Below are 16,580 nucleotides of genomic sequence, written 5' to 3'. Positions count from 1 at the left end.
ACGGACAGGGGTCCCTTTACCTTTAATGTGTGTAAACTGTAGATATCTATCACTACAGCTCAGACAATGCAGGAGCTTACGGTGAATTCTTTTGCATATTTGCTAGGGCGTAACAGTCTGATCTGTGCATGTCACCTTGAAAGTTAGTCTGGATCCAAATTTTTGGGACTAAATTACACCCGCAATTCCCATTCATTTCTGTAGTTACTAAGTAACAAACAGGCAGCAGTTCTTCACCTGGAAGTAAAGCCGTTGAATTAGGTGGCATGTACCACAAGGTAGACATGGTTGGAATCATAACCATGGTACTGAGCCAAGCAACAATGTTTGTGAAACTTATCCTCAACTAAATGTGGGTATGATTGTTGCTTTAATGGCCAATTCTGTGCAAATGCAAGGATCCCAAATTCTGCAGAGAATCAAACTGAATCCTTTGGAACTGACTTCTTAGTAAACACATTTAGCATTCTGTTGTATTTCAGTTATGCTTAACTGAAATGTTCAACAAGCTTTTGTATTTAAACATTTTTTTAAAAATATAAAAATCCCAAACCTCTTTATCCTGAATCTCTTTTAAATGCAGTTTTAGAGAAGAAAGTTTAGCCAAAATCATAAAATGATAATGTGTACTTCAGCTATATCATATTAAAAACCAGCGCTAAATATCTCAGTTGACACACAAAACAGACAAATAAATCTAGGGAAGTGTAACCTAATGTATTTTGTTCTACATTCTCTCTAAGCTACCCTCACACGTGATGCAGGAAATGCAGATTATCTGAACCATTTTCTTGAAGCAATGCTGTTATTGGAAAAAGCTGAAAGTGAAAGAAAGGTAAGAATAGGAATACTATGGTACAGTGTTAGGAAAGGTCCAATTAACAAAAATATCTTTGCCCTGGAACAATAATTTGTCCCTTTCTTAAAAGCTGAACTAATTTATTTATATGGCTCCACACATACACCCCAAATCAGTTGAACACAAATGTTGAGAATGTGTGAATAGCATATTAACATAAGTTTGTGTCTTCATTTAATGATTTCTGTTGATCACATCTAAGAGAGGGTTGGACAAATATACTTTTCATTATGAATGTGTCATGATGCTTTTGCTTCCTGTTTAATCGGCTGACTTTATTTTTAAGATGCTGTTAGAAAAAGTTGCCCAACTAGAAGAGCTGTGTGTCAAAAAGGAGAAGTTCATTCAATCCAATAAAATGATAATTAAATTCAGAGAGGATCATATAACTCGCCTGGAAAAACTACATAAAGAGGCTCATGGCAGCTTTTTGCCCAGTGAACAAGAGAAGCTCTTCGGGGAACTGAAGGAGGAGCTGAAGATTCTCAGAGAACAGGTAGCTGTATTTTTGTTTAATGTATTACCCGGATCAGGCCAAACCTCTATCTACTCCGGCATTCTGTGGCAAGCCAGATGCCCCCAGAAAGCACATTAATTGAGCAACAGTCCTTTTCTGTTCTTGTCTTCCTACAGCTGTTATTGAGAAGTATACTTCTCTAAACATGGAGGTTAGCTGTTGTGGTTAGTAGCCCTTAAAAGTTCTACACACAAATTGAAAGTAGGTTTTTTGGCCAATGTACACAGATGAACCAAAAAGAGACACACTTTTACGCTATCCCTGGTATTAAACTTGGATGAAAAACTTTTAAGCTGATTTCAGCACTCTTCCGTAACTCATGGATCTTAATTGATTTTGAAGGTTTTGCATTTCTTTTTGTGGTTGTTGAGTTGATTTTATAATTTATAATCTATATAATTCTGAAAGCACTTATTGAAAATCAGCTTCTGTTTTTATTAACATATGTATTGACTTCAGCTGGATGCAGCAAACAATTTCATCCAAGCTAATCTGAACTACTTAACCAAGTATGTTCCAAAGCAGAATGTTCCAAAGAAGGATGTACTTGTGCATTTTATATTTGACTTCCTTTAGTAATGTTTTCTTTTGAAATGTTTCAAGACAATATTTAAGGATGGTTACATATATTGTCTTGGATATACACTTTATACAGGATGAGTCTTTAAAAAGAGGCCCCATGGAACATGTGTACTCTGTATCCATGGGGCCTCTTTTAAAGGTCTCACCTTGTATTTGACTTTCTTCTGTAATATTTTGTTGTCAATTGTTTTGTTTGATGCTTTAATGTGGGTTGTAAACTCCTTTGAGGTCCTTTTTCTTTTACATATAAAGTGGTATAGAAATGAAATTAATAATTATAATAGGATCAAATAGGACACAAGCCTTTCAGAAATGTCATGTGGGCCATAGTGTAAAAATGTGCAAGGAAAAGCATCACTATTTAAAGCAGATATGTGTAAATACAGTGGAACCTTGGTTTTCAAGCATCTCAGAAGCTGAACGTTTCGGAACCCGAACACCGAAAACCCAGATGTAATTGCTTCCATTTTCAAACACGCCTCGGAAGTCCAACGGCTTCCAAGGTGCATTTCTCTATTTTTTCAATTGAATTCTCCGACCACCCACTGTGCCTTGGTTGTTGAACGTTTCAGAAGTCGAGCCATCTTCCGGAACAGATTACATTCAACCGAGGTTCCACTGTATTTAGTTTTGATGTTCGTTCCCTTTTGTGTGCTAGGAAACTTTTTAAAGAGAGCCTAATAAAAGTAATCAGGATTTTTAAAAATTAAAATTTCCTGTACTAATATAGCAACACACCTGTTCGGGTTTTGAGGATTGTTTATATCATGAATTAACAGAATATGCGTTATGTACAGGTGGAACAGCATCCACGTGTCGCAAAATATGCTATGGAGAACCATGCCCTTCGAGAGGAGAACAAACGACTTCGCTCCCTGCAGTCAGTGAAAAGTGCCCAGGATATGGATGCTCAGGCAATGGCAGAGTTGGAAAAAATATTTTTAGAAGCTTCAGGTAGAGAAAGCAATAAAAGAGGTATGAAAAAGTTGAAATACATTTTTCATATATAAAGTTATATTTTTTTAAAGGTTCTCTACTCTGATCTCATAGTTAAAGCAATGCTGTTTTAACATTTTTCTCCTCCAAAGCAGTGCCCAATAAATTCACTGGCATTTTGTTTTCAGGTTTGATGGATTTTATGTCTGTTCCTTTGGAGGACATTACTAGGCTGAATGAGTCATATACTGATAAACATTGTGATTAGTAACTGTGGCGGCAGTTCTTGTCAAGACAGACTGCTTCAAATGAACATACTGCAGTCGGGCTGATCTCCCTCTGCAATGCTTTCTGCATATTTTAAAAGGCAATTGTCTGCCTGGCATCATGTTGAAGATCTTGTGAATTAATAGGAGCTAGTTGCTGGTAGAATAAAATTTTATGCATACAATGAAGGAAAGTTAGAAACGGCTGCCTGAAATATAGAACTGTAGAGTTGGAAGGGACCCTGAGGATCATCTAGTCCAACCCCCTGAAATGCAGTAATAGGAAGCTGTCCCAATACAGGGATCGAACCTGCAGCCTTGGTGTTACTAGCACCACCCTCTGACCAGCTGAGCTATGCAGTTGCATAACCGGTGTCGGGTATAATATGGCCTAGAACAGGCATAGGCAAACTCTGCCCTCCAGATGTTTTGGGACTACAACTCCCATCATCCCTGACCACTGGTCCTGTTAGCTAGGGGTGATGGGAGTTGTATTCCCAAAACATCTGGAGGGCCGAGTTTGCCTATGCCTGGCCTAGAACACGGCTGCACAGATGAACTCTGCACTATTAACTCCATCGTGGGAAATATTTCCTTTGGAGATGGAATGTCATCACAGCTCCTTGCAGAAACAAAACTGATTCATTTGAACTTCCTACTATGAAAAAGCATTACTTAAAATATAAATATCCTAAGTTTTTATTTCACAAAAGTATTACAAGGTTTCAAAGAAATAATAGTAATTTTATTATTTATACCCCATCCATCTATCTGAAGGGAGTGTCTGTACAGGTGTGGGCATAGCCCACCTTACAGTGCTTGGGCATACTTACCGGCTGTTTCTGAGAACAAGGCTCAAGGCTATTGTATCAAAGTGAAAGCACATGTTGAGCACCTTTTTGACTTAATTAGCCAGTGGTGCAGGACAGCAAAGCTATAGATGTAAAAAAACACGTGACAATTGTTCAATATGCATTCAGAAACAAAATCCAATACATTCTGTAAAGAGAACAATCTTTGATTTTATGCAGGTTTAAACATTAAAAAAATAAAAATAAAAATCATTGCAGCTTTCATATACTGCATGGACAGGTGAAGGTGTTCGCTTTCGCACATCTAAGAAAGCGTACATTTTTAAATCCCAAACAGGTCAGCAGATGTGTTCTACTGCCTCGTCAACAGACAGCAGCTCTAGTGAAAAACTGAAGGAACGCCTCCTCACTGCACAGAGCGAACTGGCAAGTTCCAAACAGGAACATGAAGAATTTAAAGAGCTAACAAAGTAAGATGAATCTGTGTCCTAACATTCTTCCACAAAATACCCTTCCCTGAAAATATAAGCAGCTGTTTATCAAGGGCAAAATTCTGGTTCCAACCAGAATTTCTAAAACCATATTTCTAAAAATATGGTTTCCTCAACACAGAAGTTAAAAGCATAAACAAGCCTTGTATCTAACAAATGCGTGGGAGGAGTTTTTTTGGGATGTTTCCAATCTAAGCAGAAGACACCATCATGAATCTTGCTGTGTTTTTCTTTTTTGAGATTTTTTTTTCTTAATGAGAGTCATTTTAATAAGATAACCATGTTTGATTTTATGATGCATTTGTTTCTTTAACAGGAAAAAACAGATAGAGCTTGAGTCGGAACTTCTGTCTCTGCAGAAGGCAAACCAGCATCTTGAGAAAATTTTAGAGGCAACTAAGGCATGTAAACGCCAGGAAGTCTCCCATCTTAATAAAATACACAGAGAAACTTTAAAGGTATGAGGCTATGATAAGGAAAGCTAATTTAGCTGTTTAAAATATAAGGAATGTTAATGATCTTTGTGCAAAAAGAAAATTCTCATTTAGGGAGTGCATGCATTAAAATCCATGTTTTATAATAGGGATGCACTGTTTCATAGATGAATGCTATTTGAGAAAAATAAGGAAAGGAACCTGGAATTCAGATGTCTGAACACTACAAAAGAGCTAAGGAGAGATTCAAGCAAACTGAGAGTGTTTGCACTTGTTTTATTTACATACAATTTTGGGTGATTTCCCCTCCCTCAGCAACCTCATATGCTCCATCCTACACTGTTCAGGAGGGCTTCTTAACCCAGCAGAGAGGCAGGGGGCAGGAATATGCCTGCAAGAGGAGGCAGGGCAGGAAAACTTTCATCTCATGAAGTTCCTTAACTTTACTTACCATATAACGCAAATCCTCTAAATTTACTTAATAATAATAATAATAATAATAATAATAATAGTAATTTTATTTATATCCTGCCCTCCCCAGCTGAAGCGGGGCTCAGGGCGGCTAACAACAATAAAATAAAACAAAATAAAAAAATTCCTTCCAGTAGCACCTTAAAGACCAACTGAGTTAGTTCTAGGTATGAGCTTTCGTGTGCATGCACACTTCTTCAGATACACTGAAACAGAAGTCACCGGACCTTTCTATATAGTGAGAAGGTGGGGAGGGGTATTACTCAGAAGGGTGGTGGGAATGGGTGATTGGCAGATAGCTGCGATGAGCCTGTTGACGACTCTTAACGACTGCAATAGGTCTAACAGGAAAAAGCAAGGGGTGAGAAGGTGAAAAATGGCTTTGTCATGTATAATGAGATAAGAATCCAATGTCTTTGTTCAATCCAGGTCTCTCCATAGTTTTAAGTTTGGTGATAAGTTGCAATTCAGCAGCTTCTCTTTCCAGTCTATTTCTGAAATTCCTTTGTAATAGAACAGCTACTTTGAGATCTTGTATAGAATGTCCTGGGAGATTGAAGTGTTCTCCTACTGGTTTTTCTGTCTTGTGGTTCCTGATGTCCGACATCAGGAACCACAAGACAGAAAAACCAGTAGGAGAACACTTCAATCTCCCAGGACATTCTATACAAGATCTCAAAGTAGCTGTTCTATTACAAAGGAATTTCAGAAATAGACTGGAAAGAGAAGCTGCTGAATTGCAACTTATCACCAAACTTAAAACTATGGAGAGACCTGGATTGAACAAAGACATTGGATTCTTATCTCATTATACATGACAAAGCCATTTTTCACCTTCTCACCCCTTGCTTTTTCCTGTTAGACCTATTGCAGTCGTTAAGAGTCGTCAACAGGCTCATCGCAGCTATCTGCCAATCACCCATTCCCACCACCCTTCTGAGTAATACCCCTCCCCACCTTCTCACTATATAGAAAGGTCCGGTGACTTCTGTTTCAGTGTATCTGAAGAAGTGTGCATGCACACGAAATCTCATACCTAGAACTAACTCAGTTGGTCTTTAAGGTGCTACTGGAAGGAATTTTTTTATTTTGTTTTGACCATGGCAGACCAACACGGCTACCTATCTGTAACTGGAACAATAAAATAAGACAACATTTTAAAATCATTTCATTAAAAAATTACTTCAAATCAAACTGATGGCAACCATTGGGTAGATTGCCAAAGGAGGGAGTCAGGCTGTGCCCTGGCCCAAAGGCTTGGCGGAAAAGATGTCAAGTCCCGCACGGCCCTAATCTCTTGTGGCAGAGCGTTCCACCAGATCGGAGCCACAGCCGAAAAAGCCCTGGCTCTAGTTGAGGCCAGCCTAACCTCTCTGTGGCCTGGGACCTCCAATATGTTTTTGTTTGAAGATCGTAAATTCCTCTGTGGGACATACCAGGAGAAGCGGTCCCGTAGGTACGAGGGTCCTAGGCCGTATAGGGCTTTAAAGGTTAAAACCAGCACCTTAAACCTGATCCTATACTCCACCGGGAGCCAGTGCAGCTGGTATAGCACCGGGTGAATGTGATGTCGCAGCGAGGACTTCGTAAGGAGTCTCGCCGCGGCATTCTGCACCTGCTGGAGTTTCTGGGTCAGTCTCAAGGGCAGCCCCACATAGAGCGAGTTACAATAATCCAGTCTGGAGGTGACCGTCACGTGGATCACAGTGGCTAGGTCAGGGCGAGAGAGGTAAGGAGGCAACTGCTTAGCTTGGCAGAGATGAAAAAATGCCGCCTTTGTTATAGCTGCAATCTGTACCTCCATGTAGAGGGAGGTGTTGAAGATTACACCCAAACTCTTAACGGACGGTGCTAGCACTAATTGCGCCCCCGCAAGAGATGGGAGTTGTCCCCCCAATCCCATATCGTCCCGACCCAGCCAAAGGACCTCTGTCTTCGAAGGATTTAACTTCAGCCGGCTCCCACATAACCATCCAGCCACAGCTTCCAAACATCTGATCAGAGTGTCTGGGGTCGAGTCAGGATGGCCATCCATCAACAGATAGAGTTGGGTGTCATCGGCATACTGATGGCAGCCCAACCCAAAACTCCGGACAAGCTGGGCGAGGGGGCGCATAAAGATGTTGAAAAGCATCGGGGAGAGTATTGCACCCTGAGGGATTCCACACACCAGGGAGTGGTGCGATGACAGTTTCCCCCCAAGCGCCACCCTCTGTCCCCGACCAGAGAGAAACGAGCGCAGCCATTGAAGGACTGTGCCCTGGATCCCCACGTCGGCAAGGCTTCCATGTTATTCCTGTATTTCTACCTATGTAATGGTGTGTGTGTGTGTGTGTGTGTTTTTTTTTTTAAAAAATATCATTTCTATTACAGAATATCGCTACCCCAACAAAGGCTTATCAGCTAAGATCTCGACTGGTGGCACGATTTACCCCTGAAACCTTGAGCCCGGAGTCTGTTGATATTCAAAGCTCGGGCGATAACGATTATATTTTTAATGAGCCCATGCCTCCTGAGATGAATGAACAAGCCTATGAGGCTGTTGCAGAAGAGCTGAGAGTGGCACAGGTGAAGTTTCAGGATGCAAAATGCAGATTTCTAAAATTGTTTCATCAAGATGCTGTGAACTAGGAAGTATGAATGGGCAGAGTTAAGTCAACAGTCTCAGGCAGATCTACAAACCTGTGGTGAGATTGCACTTGGAATACTGCGTATAGTTCTACTTGCTTCCGCTCAAAAAGAACTGGAAAAGGTTCAGAAAAAGGCAATCAAAATGATTGAGGGCTTGAAGCGACTCCTGTGAGGAAAGTTTACAATATTTTGGTCTTTTTGGTTTAGAACAAAGGTGTGTACGGGAGGGACATGGTAGAGGTGCGTAAGGTTGGGAATGGTGTAGATAGAAAACAGTTTTCCTCCCTCATAATAGTAAAACCCAGGGCCATCTAATAAAAACAATGTCGGAAGATTCAGGAGAAAAGAAGAAAATGCTTCTCCGCACCAGACATAGTTAAACTATAGAATTTGCTCCTGCAAGAGGTGGCGATGTCCACCAACTTGCAAAACTTCATTTTATTTATTAAATTGCTACTCTTCCTCTCAAAGAAGCTTGGAGTAGCAAACACCAACATAGTAAAACAATACCATTAAAAATAAATTTTAAAATATTTTAAGCCTCTAAGCTAATAATTTCAAGGTTGCCAGGAACTTTTGAGCCATCTAATACCTGGGTAAACAGTAATTTTTTTTAATTTCTTCCTGAAAATTAATAATGAAGGAGACAATGGCTGGCCACTGAGAGCGGGTTGCTGGACTAGATAGACCTTTGGTCTGATCCAGCAGGGACTACTTATCCTCAGATTTTACTTGAGTGCTTTTAGAAAAATGCATGCAGAGGCTGTTCAAATGAGAGAGCTATCTGACGCTGTTCGTCTTTCTATGGAAACTTTCCTCTTTAGCCATTTAGCTGTATTTGGACATTTGGATTCTGGCTGCATTTACAATACAGTAAAGCTAGGGCTTTTTAGAACTCTTCCTGTAGATTTACAATGTATTTACATCCCCCATAAGTTTGTGCAGGAATATATAAATGTATTAGAAGAAAATATTTAGCAGAGGCAAAGCAGTTGCTAGTACGATTATAAATTTGCTTAGTTTCCCCTATTTGTCCTGTTGCAGGAAGAATTAAGCAGTCTTCAGATCAAACTAGATGCCGAAGAAAGTAAAACTGTAAAACTTCAACAGCATATTAATAAACTGGAGCACCATTCTTCACAAGTGGAAGAGGTAAAAGAACCTAGTGCAAGGACTCTTGTAGGAGGAAGAAGTAGAAAGCTTAGCTTAATTATTGTTACTGTCTGACGTAATACTTCATTATCTACTTTAGTTGCATGCAATGAACACATATCTTATTTTAATGAATTAACTTTTGCACAACTTCGAAAAGCTTTTACAGAGCTGCGACTAAATACAATAAGCTCTGCTTATAGAGATGGGAGACACAGAGGCATACCAAAAAACGAACGTGTTTGCATTAGGGGATGTTCTGAAGTAGAGGACCTTATGCATTATACAGTGGTACCTCGCAAGACGAAAAACGCGCAAGACAAAAGAGTTTTCCGTTTTTTGAGTCATTCCGCAAGACAAATTTCCCTATGGGCTTGCTTCGCAAGACAAAACGTCTTGCGAGTTCTTGCGAGTTTGTTTCCTTTTTCTTAAAGCCGCTAAGCCGCTAATAGCCGTGCTTCGCAAGACGAAAAAACCGCAAGACGAAGAGACTCGCGGAATGGATTAATTTCGTCTTGCGAGGCACCACTGTATCTTGCACTGTCCTTTGTATAATGATGCAAGAAAAAGATTTTTAGTACCTATAATGACAGGGTCTCCTGGCCAGAACCCCTTTGACATGATTTTATATCTCCTCGCAGACACAGATAAGTATGTGACCTGGCGTGTAGCACTTTTTGCAACTGCTGCTAGGAAAATTAGAGCAAATTATATAGCCAAGGTAGCCATTAACTGTAAAGGAGATGAATTTATTTGATCCTATCTATCTACCTCAGGCTATGCTCTATCTTTGTCACCAAACTCTGAGTATAAATTGCACACTGTATTAATTGATATTGTTTTTAACATTAGTGAACATGTGATGATTTTAGCTTATGAATTTTATTGTTTAATGTTTTTATTTGTACATTGGGGTACTTTATAGCTCTGTTTAGAGTACGTAATGTTTTAATAAAAACGACTTGAAACATTTATATTATCAATTCAGTATATTTTCTTTTAATTGTCAAATAATTCTGTGTACATTGCAGCAGCCTTTGGCTATGTGCAATAAAACTGATACTGTACCATTTTAAGACTTAACAGAATCCAAGACTTAACCATCCAATCAGAACAACAGGGCCAGGCAATGTTCCTTTGTAACTTGTACATCCTATGCATTCATATACATATGCATTCTCATACTCAAAAACTCATTATTTGACTTCTTCTTTTTCCAACTGAAGCTCTTTGCCTCGGAAAGAAGCAATTGGCAGACTGAAAAGCAAGGGCTTCTTGAAAAGCTAGACTATCTTGAGAAACAATACCAAGACACTCAGAGCAAGGCGGACAGTAAGTTTGGGGAACAATAGAATTCTGCATGTTTTTTTTATCAAAGATGTATTTTTTTTCTAGTGCAGCACAAAACAGTCCCAATTTGTGCACTGTTTTTACTACTTCCATGTGACCAAAATGTATGGCTGAAAATTGTCTTTTGCTGAGATCAGCTGGATAGGTCCACTACCTCCATCTTTTCAAAATTAATTCAATTTTTATTTAGATCTATGGGTCACTGTTCTTTGTAAGTAACCCCATAGCAAATCATTTAGTTGTATTTAGTCTGAAAATTGGAATGGGAGTCAGTGGACACAGCCAATAGATTTGGGTGGAAGGAGGAAAATATGTTCCCCTAAATGGTAGAGAGGTAGATGTTGCCTCCATGTATGTGTGTGCATTTGTTAGACGCTTCCATGCTGCTTTCTGGGTAGAAAGACAGAAAAGAATTTAAATTAATGAGAGTTATTGGGCTTCGCTCAGAATTATTAGCGCATTTGCTAAAGCTCTGAAATCTGCTATACACAGAGTCTGAGGCACTCCATTAATCAGAAAAATCTGAAAAGGGGACATAGGCACTTCTTTCTCTCAAAGCGTGACATTTTCTCTAGAATATCACATAGAATAGAAACAACCACATATGGAATGGAATATTGGGTTCTTGAAGATTGGTTGCTTCTCTAAACACTGCTAATAGTGGAGGAACGAATCTCTGCTTGCATAATGAATGTGACTCAGCTAGTATGATCAAACCATTTTTATGGCACTACATGCTTTCTGAAGTATATGCTAAAAAGCATAGCTTAATCCCAAGTCAATATAACTGGACATGAAAAAGGGTTTGGCATCATTCCTTGAATTCTTTACTTACTGAAGTGCTTTTGTGATCTTCGTAGGGTTTTGCCTTTCATAGCTCCCCCAAGTTTATACTTTGACTTTACTACTTACTGCGTATTTTTTGCCTGAAAGATGGCAAGAATGGCTTTAGTTGGAACTTTCGCATATTTCTTTAGCTTTCAGGGAAGACTGGAATATTTGGTATTACATCAGGTGAATATTGGTATCTAACAATGGATTTTTTTACAAGGATTTTGTTTGTTTTTTCCAAACAGTGTTAAACACTGAGGTCCGTGACTTACGAATAGTCCTGCAGTCTGCAGACAAGGATCTGTCTGCTGTAAAAATGGAATACGACCATTTCAGAAGAACTCAAGAAAAAGAAATGGGTGAACTCTCTAGCAGACATATGAATGTACAACTGCAACTTGATAACGTAAGGTATGCCATTATTTTAACAAAAGCTTCTTAAATACATGAGAATAAGGGCTATTTCAAACTTGATATATTTCCATATGAATAGCATCTCTGAATAAGAGAAAATGTGCACAAATGTCTCTGTGTCAGCTGCCACATGTGGCGACTGCTGAAACATTTACATATGCCATGATGTTCACATGAATTGCTGTCTCCTACACTGAAATACCAGCTGTGTAATATTTTCAAGAGGAAGATTTGGTTACATGCTATTCACTTTACCATCACCTTGGTTTGTGGGCGGATTAAAATGCTAACTTCACGTTCCACAGGCTCAAATTAGAAGAAGATTGCTAAAATAAAATGAACCTTAGGGGGTGTCTACACAGTAATTTATTTCAACAATTGGGCTTATATTCACAAGAAACTATTCCTTTATCAGAAAATAAGCTAAGATGACAGTCTTCATCTGATTTTTCAAGTTGTGTTCTAGGACACCTAGGGGTCCTTTGGCAACTTGTCAGGGGCTTGTCAGTGAGAGGATCTGTAGTGGCAGAAAAACTTCCCTGAAAGTTAAGTTGTCTGCTACTAGTAATCTTCTCTTCCAATGCACAGCTACAGGAGAGTGCTGGCTGTGCTTTAGGGCATGTCCTCAATTCACATGAGGCAGTTGTGAGGGTCCTGCCTTGTTTGACAAGGTAACTCCCACAAAATGGCCCAGAATCTGGAAATCAGTATGTGTTGAGGTAGAAAGAGTTCCTGGAAGGACATCGAAAACCACTGATTTTAGACTGCATCATATAGAAAGGCATCCTTTTGGTCTATAGTGGTACCTCGGTTTTCGGACGTCTGTTGCCAAACGTTTCAATTTTCGAATGCCAAAAATCCGGAAGCAAATGCTACCATTTTCGAAGGCCCTTCGGAAGTTGAACGGCTTCCGCTGTGTGTATCTGTGTTTTTCACAAATTTCTCTATTGAACTGGCAGACCGCCCTTTGTGCCTCGGTTTTCAAACCTTTTGGCAGTCGAATGGTCTTCCAGAATGGATTATGTTTGAAAACTGAGTTACCACGGTATTGTGTAAAAAAAACCGGATACCAACAGCCAGTTTAGTCTTGTTAACTAGCTGCATTCTGGAAGTGTTGTTAGTCTTTTTCTGGCCTATAGATGTATCGAAAGGATTTCTAGTACTTGAAAGATATAAAATATATCTGTATGACGTGACTTCACCAGTGTGCCTAGGTCTACTTGCTTTGCCCTCTTGTTCTCTGCATTTCTCTCCCCTCCGGCTGTCTTTTGGCCCCACGCTAATCCCTGAGGTAATGTACTAACTTTGTTTTGAAACTCGAAAGGTGCAAGACAAAACCAGAGGCCTTATGAGTAACGTAATATTCTTTCACCAAAGGCTCGAATACGAAAACATACTTGAAAGAAAGACAAGCCTGCAAGATGACTATGACAACCTGCAGGAAATACTGAAATTTGAGACTGACCAGCTAACACAGCAGCTCACTGATAGCAAGCAAGAAACTGAAGCACTGAAAACTGAGCTTTGGGTAAGTAATGAATGCGAAAAAGATTTCACCTTTAACTGTACATTGTGTAGATCAGCATAATTAAAAGATTTGTGGCAGTGGGAAAGGAGCAAACTATCAATTTGCCCCAATCCCTCCACCTACTGCAAGATCGGATTGGACACATATAAGTGTAAACATTTATTACACAGGTGAAGACGAGGAGGGGGAGCCATGCATTTCCAGGCTTCTACTTGTCTATCGGGACGCGGGTGGCGCTATGGGTTAAACCACAGAGCCTAGGACTTGCCGATCAGAAGGTTGGCGGTTTGAATCCCCGCGATGGGGTGAGCTCCCATTGCTTGGTCCCTGCTCCTGCCCACCTAGCAGTTTGAAAGCACAAGTGAATAAATAGGTACCGCTCCGGCGGGAAGGTAAATGGCATTTCTGTGCGCTGCTCTGGTTTGCCAGAAGCGGCTTAGTCATGCTGGCCACATGACCCGGAGGCTGTACGCCGGCTCCCTCGGCCAGTAAAGCGAGATGAGCGCCGCAACCCCAGAGTTGGCCACGACTGGACCTAATGGTCAGGGGTCCCTTTACCTTTACTTGTCTATCTCCTTCTAAGGAATACCCTCTTTCTAATGTTAAATTAGCTACTACTGTCACAGGCAGTTAATTCTTTGGTGGAACTGAAGATGAGCCTATGTATTTCTGCAAAAACTCACCACTGTAATTCTAAAAGCTTGGCCTTCAAAACAAATTTCCTTCACAGACTTCCTGTCTAAAGCTTTTGGAAGCTCTGTGTTCACCCTGTGTTAGGTCAGACACAGGTGCAGGGGCTGTACCTCAGCAGTGATTTGGATCCTTATGAAATGCTCAGGGTTTTTATCAACAAATAAACCCCCTAACTGCCCTTGCAATTACTGGCAAAATGAGGGAGCACACGCCAGGACTGAATCACTTTAGTAAGTAGCCTTGTGCTACTAAAGGCTTTCCTAAGGTTAGTAGTATTATATATTTACTGAAGTACTTAGGAACGTTAAAGAAAGAACTGAAAATACTGCAACAATTCGCCAAATGTTTGTACATCTATTATCTTTTAGAATGCATTGGGCTTGTTGGAAAGTGAAAAAGAACATAATCAAAAATTAGCAATGCAATTACAAGAAGATAAAGAGCATAATTCCAAGTAAGTCTTAACTATATGAATTCAGAGAGTTCAATTTTGGGTTGGTGGTTGCATCATTTTAACATTTTTTTATTTGTATCTGTGCATTGAAATATATAAATCCATTTTTTGTGGAGGAAGTAATTGAACTATGCCCTTTATGTTAGATGTTCTACATCTACCATGCCAATTCCAAAATGCCCACTATTTTAGCCGTACCCCACCCTTCCCAAGATGGTGCACAGTAGCAGACACCCTATTGTGGGTTAGCTCTTTTAAGATGCTGGACAGCAAAATGAGACAGTGTTTCAAAAGCAGCAGAGTGGGCCCACCTGCTTACGCAGCGGTTCAGTTCTGGGGATCTACGCACAAAAGCAAAATCACGAAACGTCAGGAACCCCAGGAACCGACCCCCTACAAGGTAAAGGGCTGCTTATTGGGCTCTGGGGAGAGCATGGCAGAGAGCTTTAAAAGCTCTTTCCGCAGCAGAAAAACCTTCTGGGTGCTTGGGTGATGGGAAATAAATAATTGGAGAGTAGGAAACAGTGGGTTTGCCCCACTCTCCATTTATTGAGGTTGAGGTTGAATCCTGACAAGACAGAAGTACTCTTTTGGGGGGACAGGAGGCGGGCAGGTATGGAGGACTCCCTGGTCCTGAATGGGGTAACTGTGCCCCTAAAGGACCAGGTGCGCAGCCTGGGAGTCATTCTGGACTCACAGCTGTCCATAGAGATGCAGGTCAATTCTGTGTCCAGGGCAGCTGTCCATCTGGTACACAGGCTGAGACCCTACCTGCCCGCAGACTGTCTCTCCAGAGTGGTCCATGCTCTGGTTATCTCCCACTTGGACTACTGCAATGCGCTCTACATGGGGCTACCTTTGAAAGTTACCTGGAAACTACAACTAATCCAGAATACGGCAGCTAGACTGGTGACTGGGAGCGGCCACCGGGACCATATAACACCAGTCTTGAAAGACCTACACTGGCTCCCAGTACGTTTCTGAGCACAATTTAAAGTGTTGGTGCTGAACTTAAAGCCCTAAACGGCCTCGGTCCAGTATACCTGAAGGAGCGTCTCCACCTCTGCCACCTCCACGTTCTGCCAGGACACTGAGGTCCAGCGCCGAGGGCCTTCTGGCGGTTCCCTCGCTGTGAGAAGCCAAGTTACAGGGAACCAGGCAGAGGGCCTTCTCGGTAGTGGCACCCGCCCTGTGGAACGCCCTCCCATCAGATGTCAAAGAAAAATAACTACCAAACTTTTAGAAGACATCTGGAGTGGCTGGGGTATAAATAATTATTATTATTATTATTATTATTATTATTATTATTAATTTATTTCTTCTTTACCCCTCACCTGCATACAGTTGCGATCGTTTAAGTAAAGTGAGCGTAAGTTGCAGGCTCGCTGTTTTTCTCAAAATACCTTCAGATAAAGTGGGACAAAGTGGCATAAAAAACCCTTCTAAATCAAGAGATAACAGTGTCACATGTGCATATCAATCTGACCTGCTGGCCAGCTGAATGCATTTATCCGCTTTGCACAGCACATCTCCTGAATTTGAATGGGTTCCTTCCACAGAACTGAGACCTATGATATAATTCTAATGGTAGGTTTTCTTTGGGGAATAGACAGCATTTGGGATGTGCAGAGAAGAATTTTTCAGTTTGCTAAATGCCAGGGGTTTCCTCTTGTATGAAGCAAAAATTCATACAATGAATTATATCTCAGTTCAAAGATTTCCTTTCTTATAATGTAAAAACAAACACAGGCATGGGACTTTTTATATATCCTGAATGGTATTATGGTCGTACCTTAGAAGTCGAACAGAATCTATTCCGGAAGTCCGTTTGACTTCCAAAACTTTCGAAAACCAAAGCGCAGCTTCTGCAGCCAATCAAAAGCTGCAGAAGCCCTGTCAGATGTTCGGTTTCCAAAAATAGTTTGCAAACTGGAACACTCACTTCTGGGTTTGCAGCGTTCAGGAGCCAAAACATTCAAGAACTAAGCTGTTCAAAAACCAAGGTATGACTATACTCTGGTTATAATTGGTGACATTGAACTGCTTGATATTTTATTAGTGAATTATAAAAATGATAGAAGTGAAAGGTTTGATTGTTTAAAAAGCTAACTACTTGATCAAATTTCAATGTACGTATTATTAAGCATTGTCTATAAGTG

General features: G+C 40.4%; 1 protein-coding gene across 1 annotated transcript in view; it reads left to right on the top strand.

Annotated features, from left to right (window-relative positions):
• The window catches only part of KIF15 (kinesin family member 15), a 48,650-nt gene that overhangs the window by 13,642 nt on the left and 18,428 nt on the right, over positions 1-16,580 (top strand). The window contains exons 12-22 of the mRNA XM_081881862.1: positions 744-835; positions 1,146-1,355; positions 2,756-2,933; positions 4,310-4,442; positions 4,780-4,921; positions 7,742-7,936; positions 9,044-9,151; positions 10,378-10,483; positions 11,578-11,743; positions 13,124-13,274; positions 14,336-14,421. Of these exons, the coding sequence (XP_081737988.1) occupies positions 744-835; positions 1,146-1,355; positions 2,756-2,933; positions 4,310-4,442; positions 4,780-4,921; positions 7,742-7,936; positions 9,044-9,151; positions 10,378-10,483; positions 11,578-11,743; positions 13,124-13,274; positions 14,336-14,421 (1,567 nt within the window). The remainder of the gene's footprint in view (positions 1-743; positions 836-1,145; positions 1,356-2,755; positions 2,934-4,309; positions 4,443-4,779; positions 4,922-7,741; positions 7,937-9,043; positions 9,152-10,377; positions 10,484-11,577; positions 11,744-13,123; positions 13,275-14,335; positions 14,422-16,580) is intronic.

Source organism: Podarcis erhardii (genome assembly GCF_964252035.2).
Source record: "Podarcis erhardii genome assembly, chromosome: 12".
NCBI classification, from domain to species: domain Eukaryota; kingdom Metazoa; phylum Chordata; class Lepidosauria; order Squamata; family Lacertidae; genus Podarcis; species Podarcis erhardii.
Note: the sequence above shows the minus strand (reverse complement) of the source record. Positions and strands in the feature narration are given on the sequence as shown.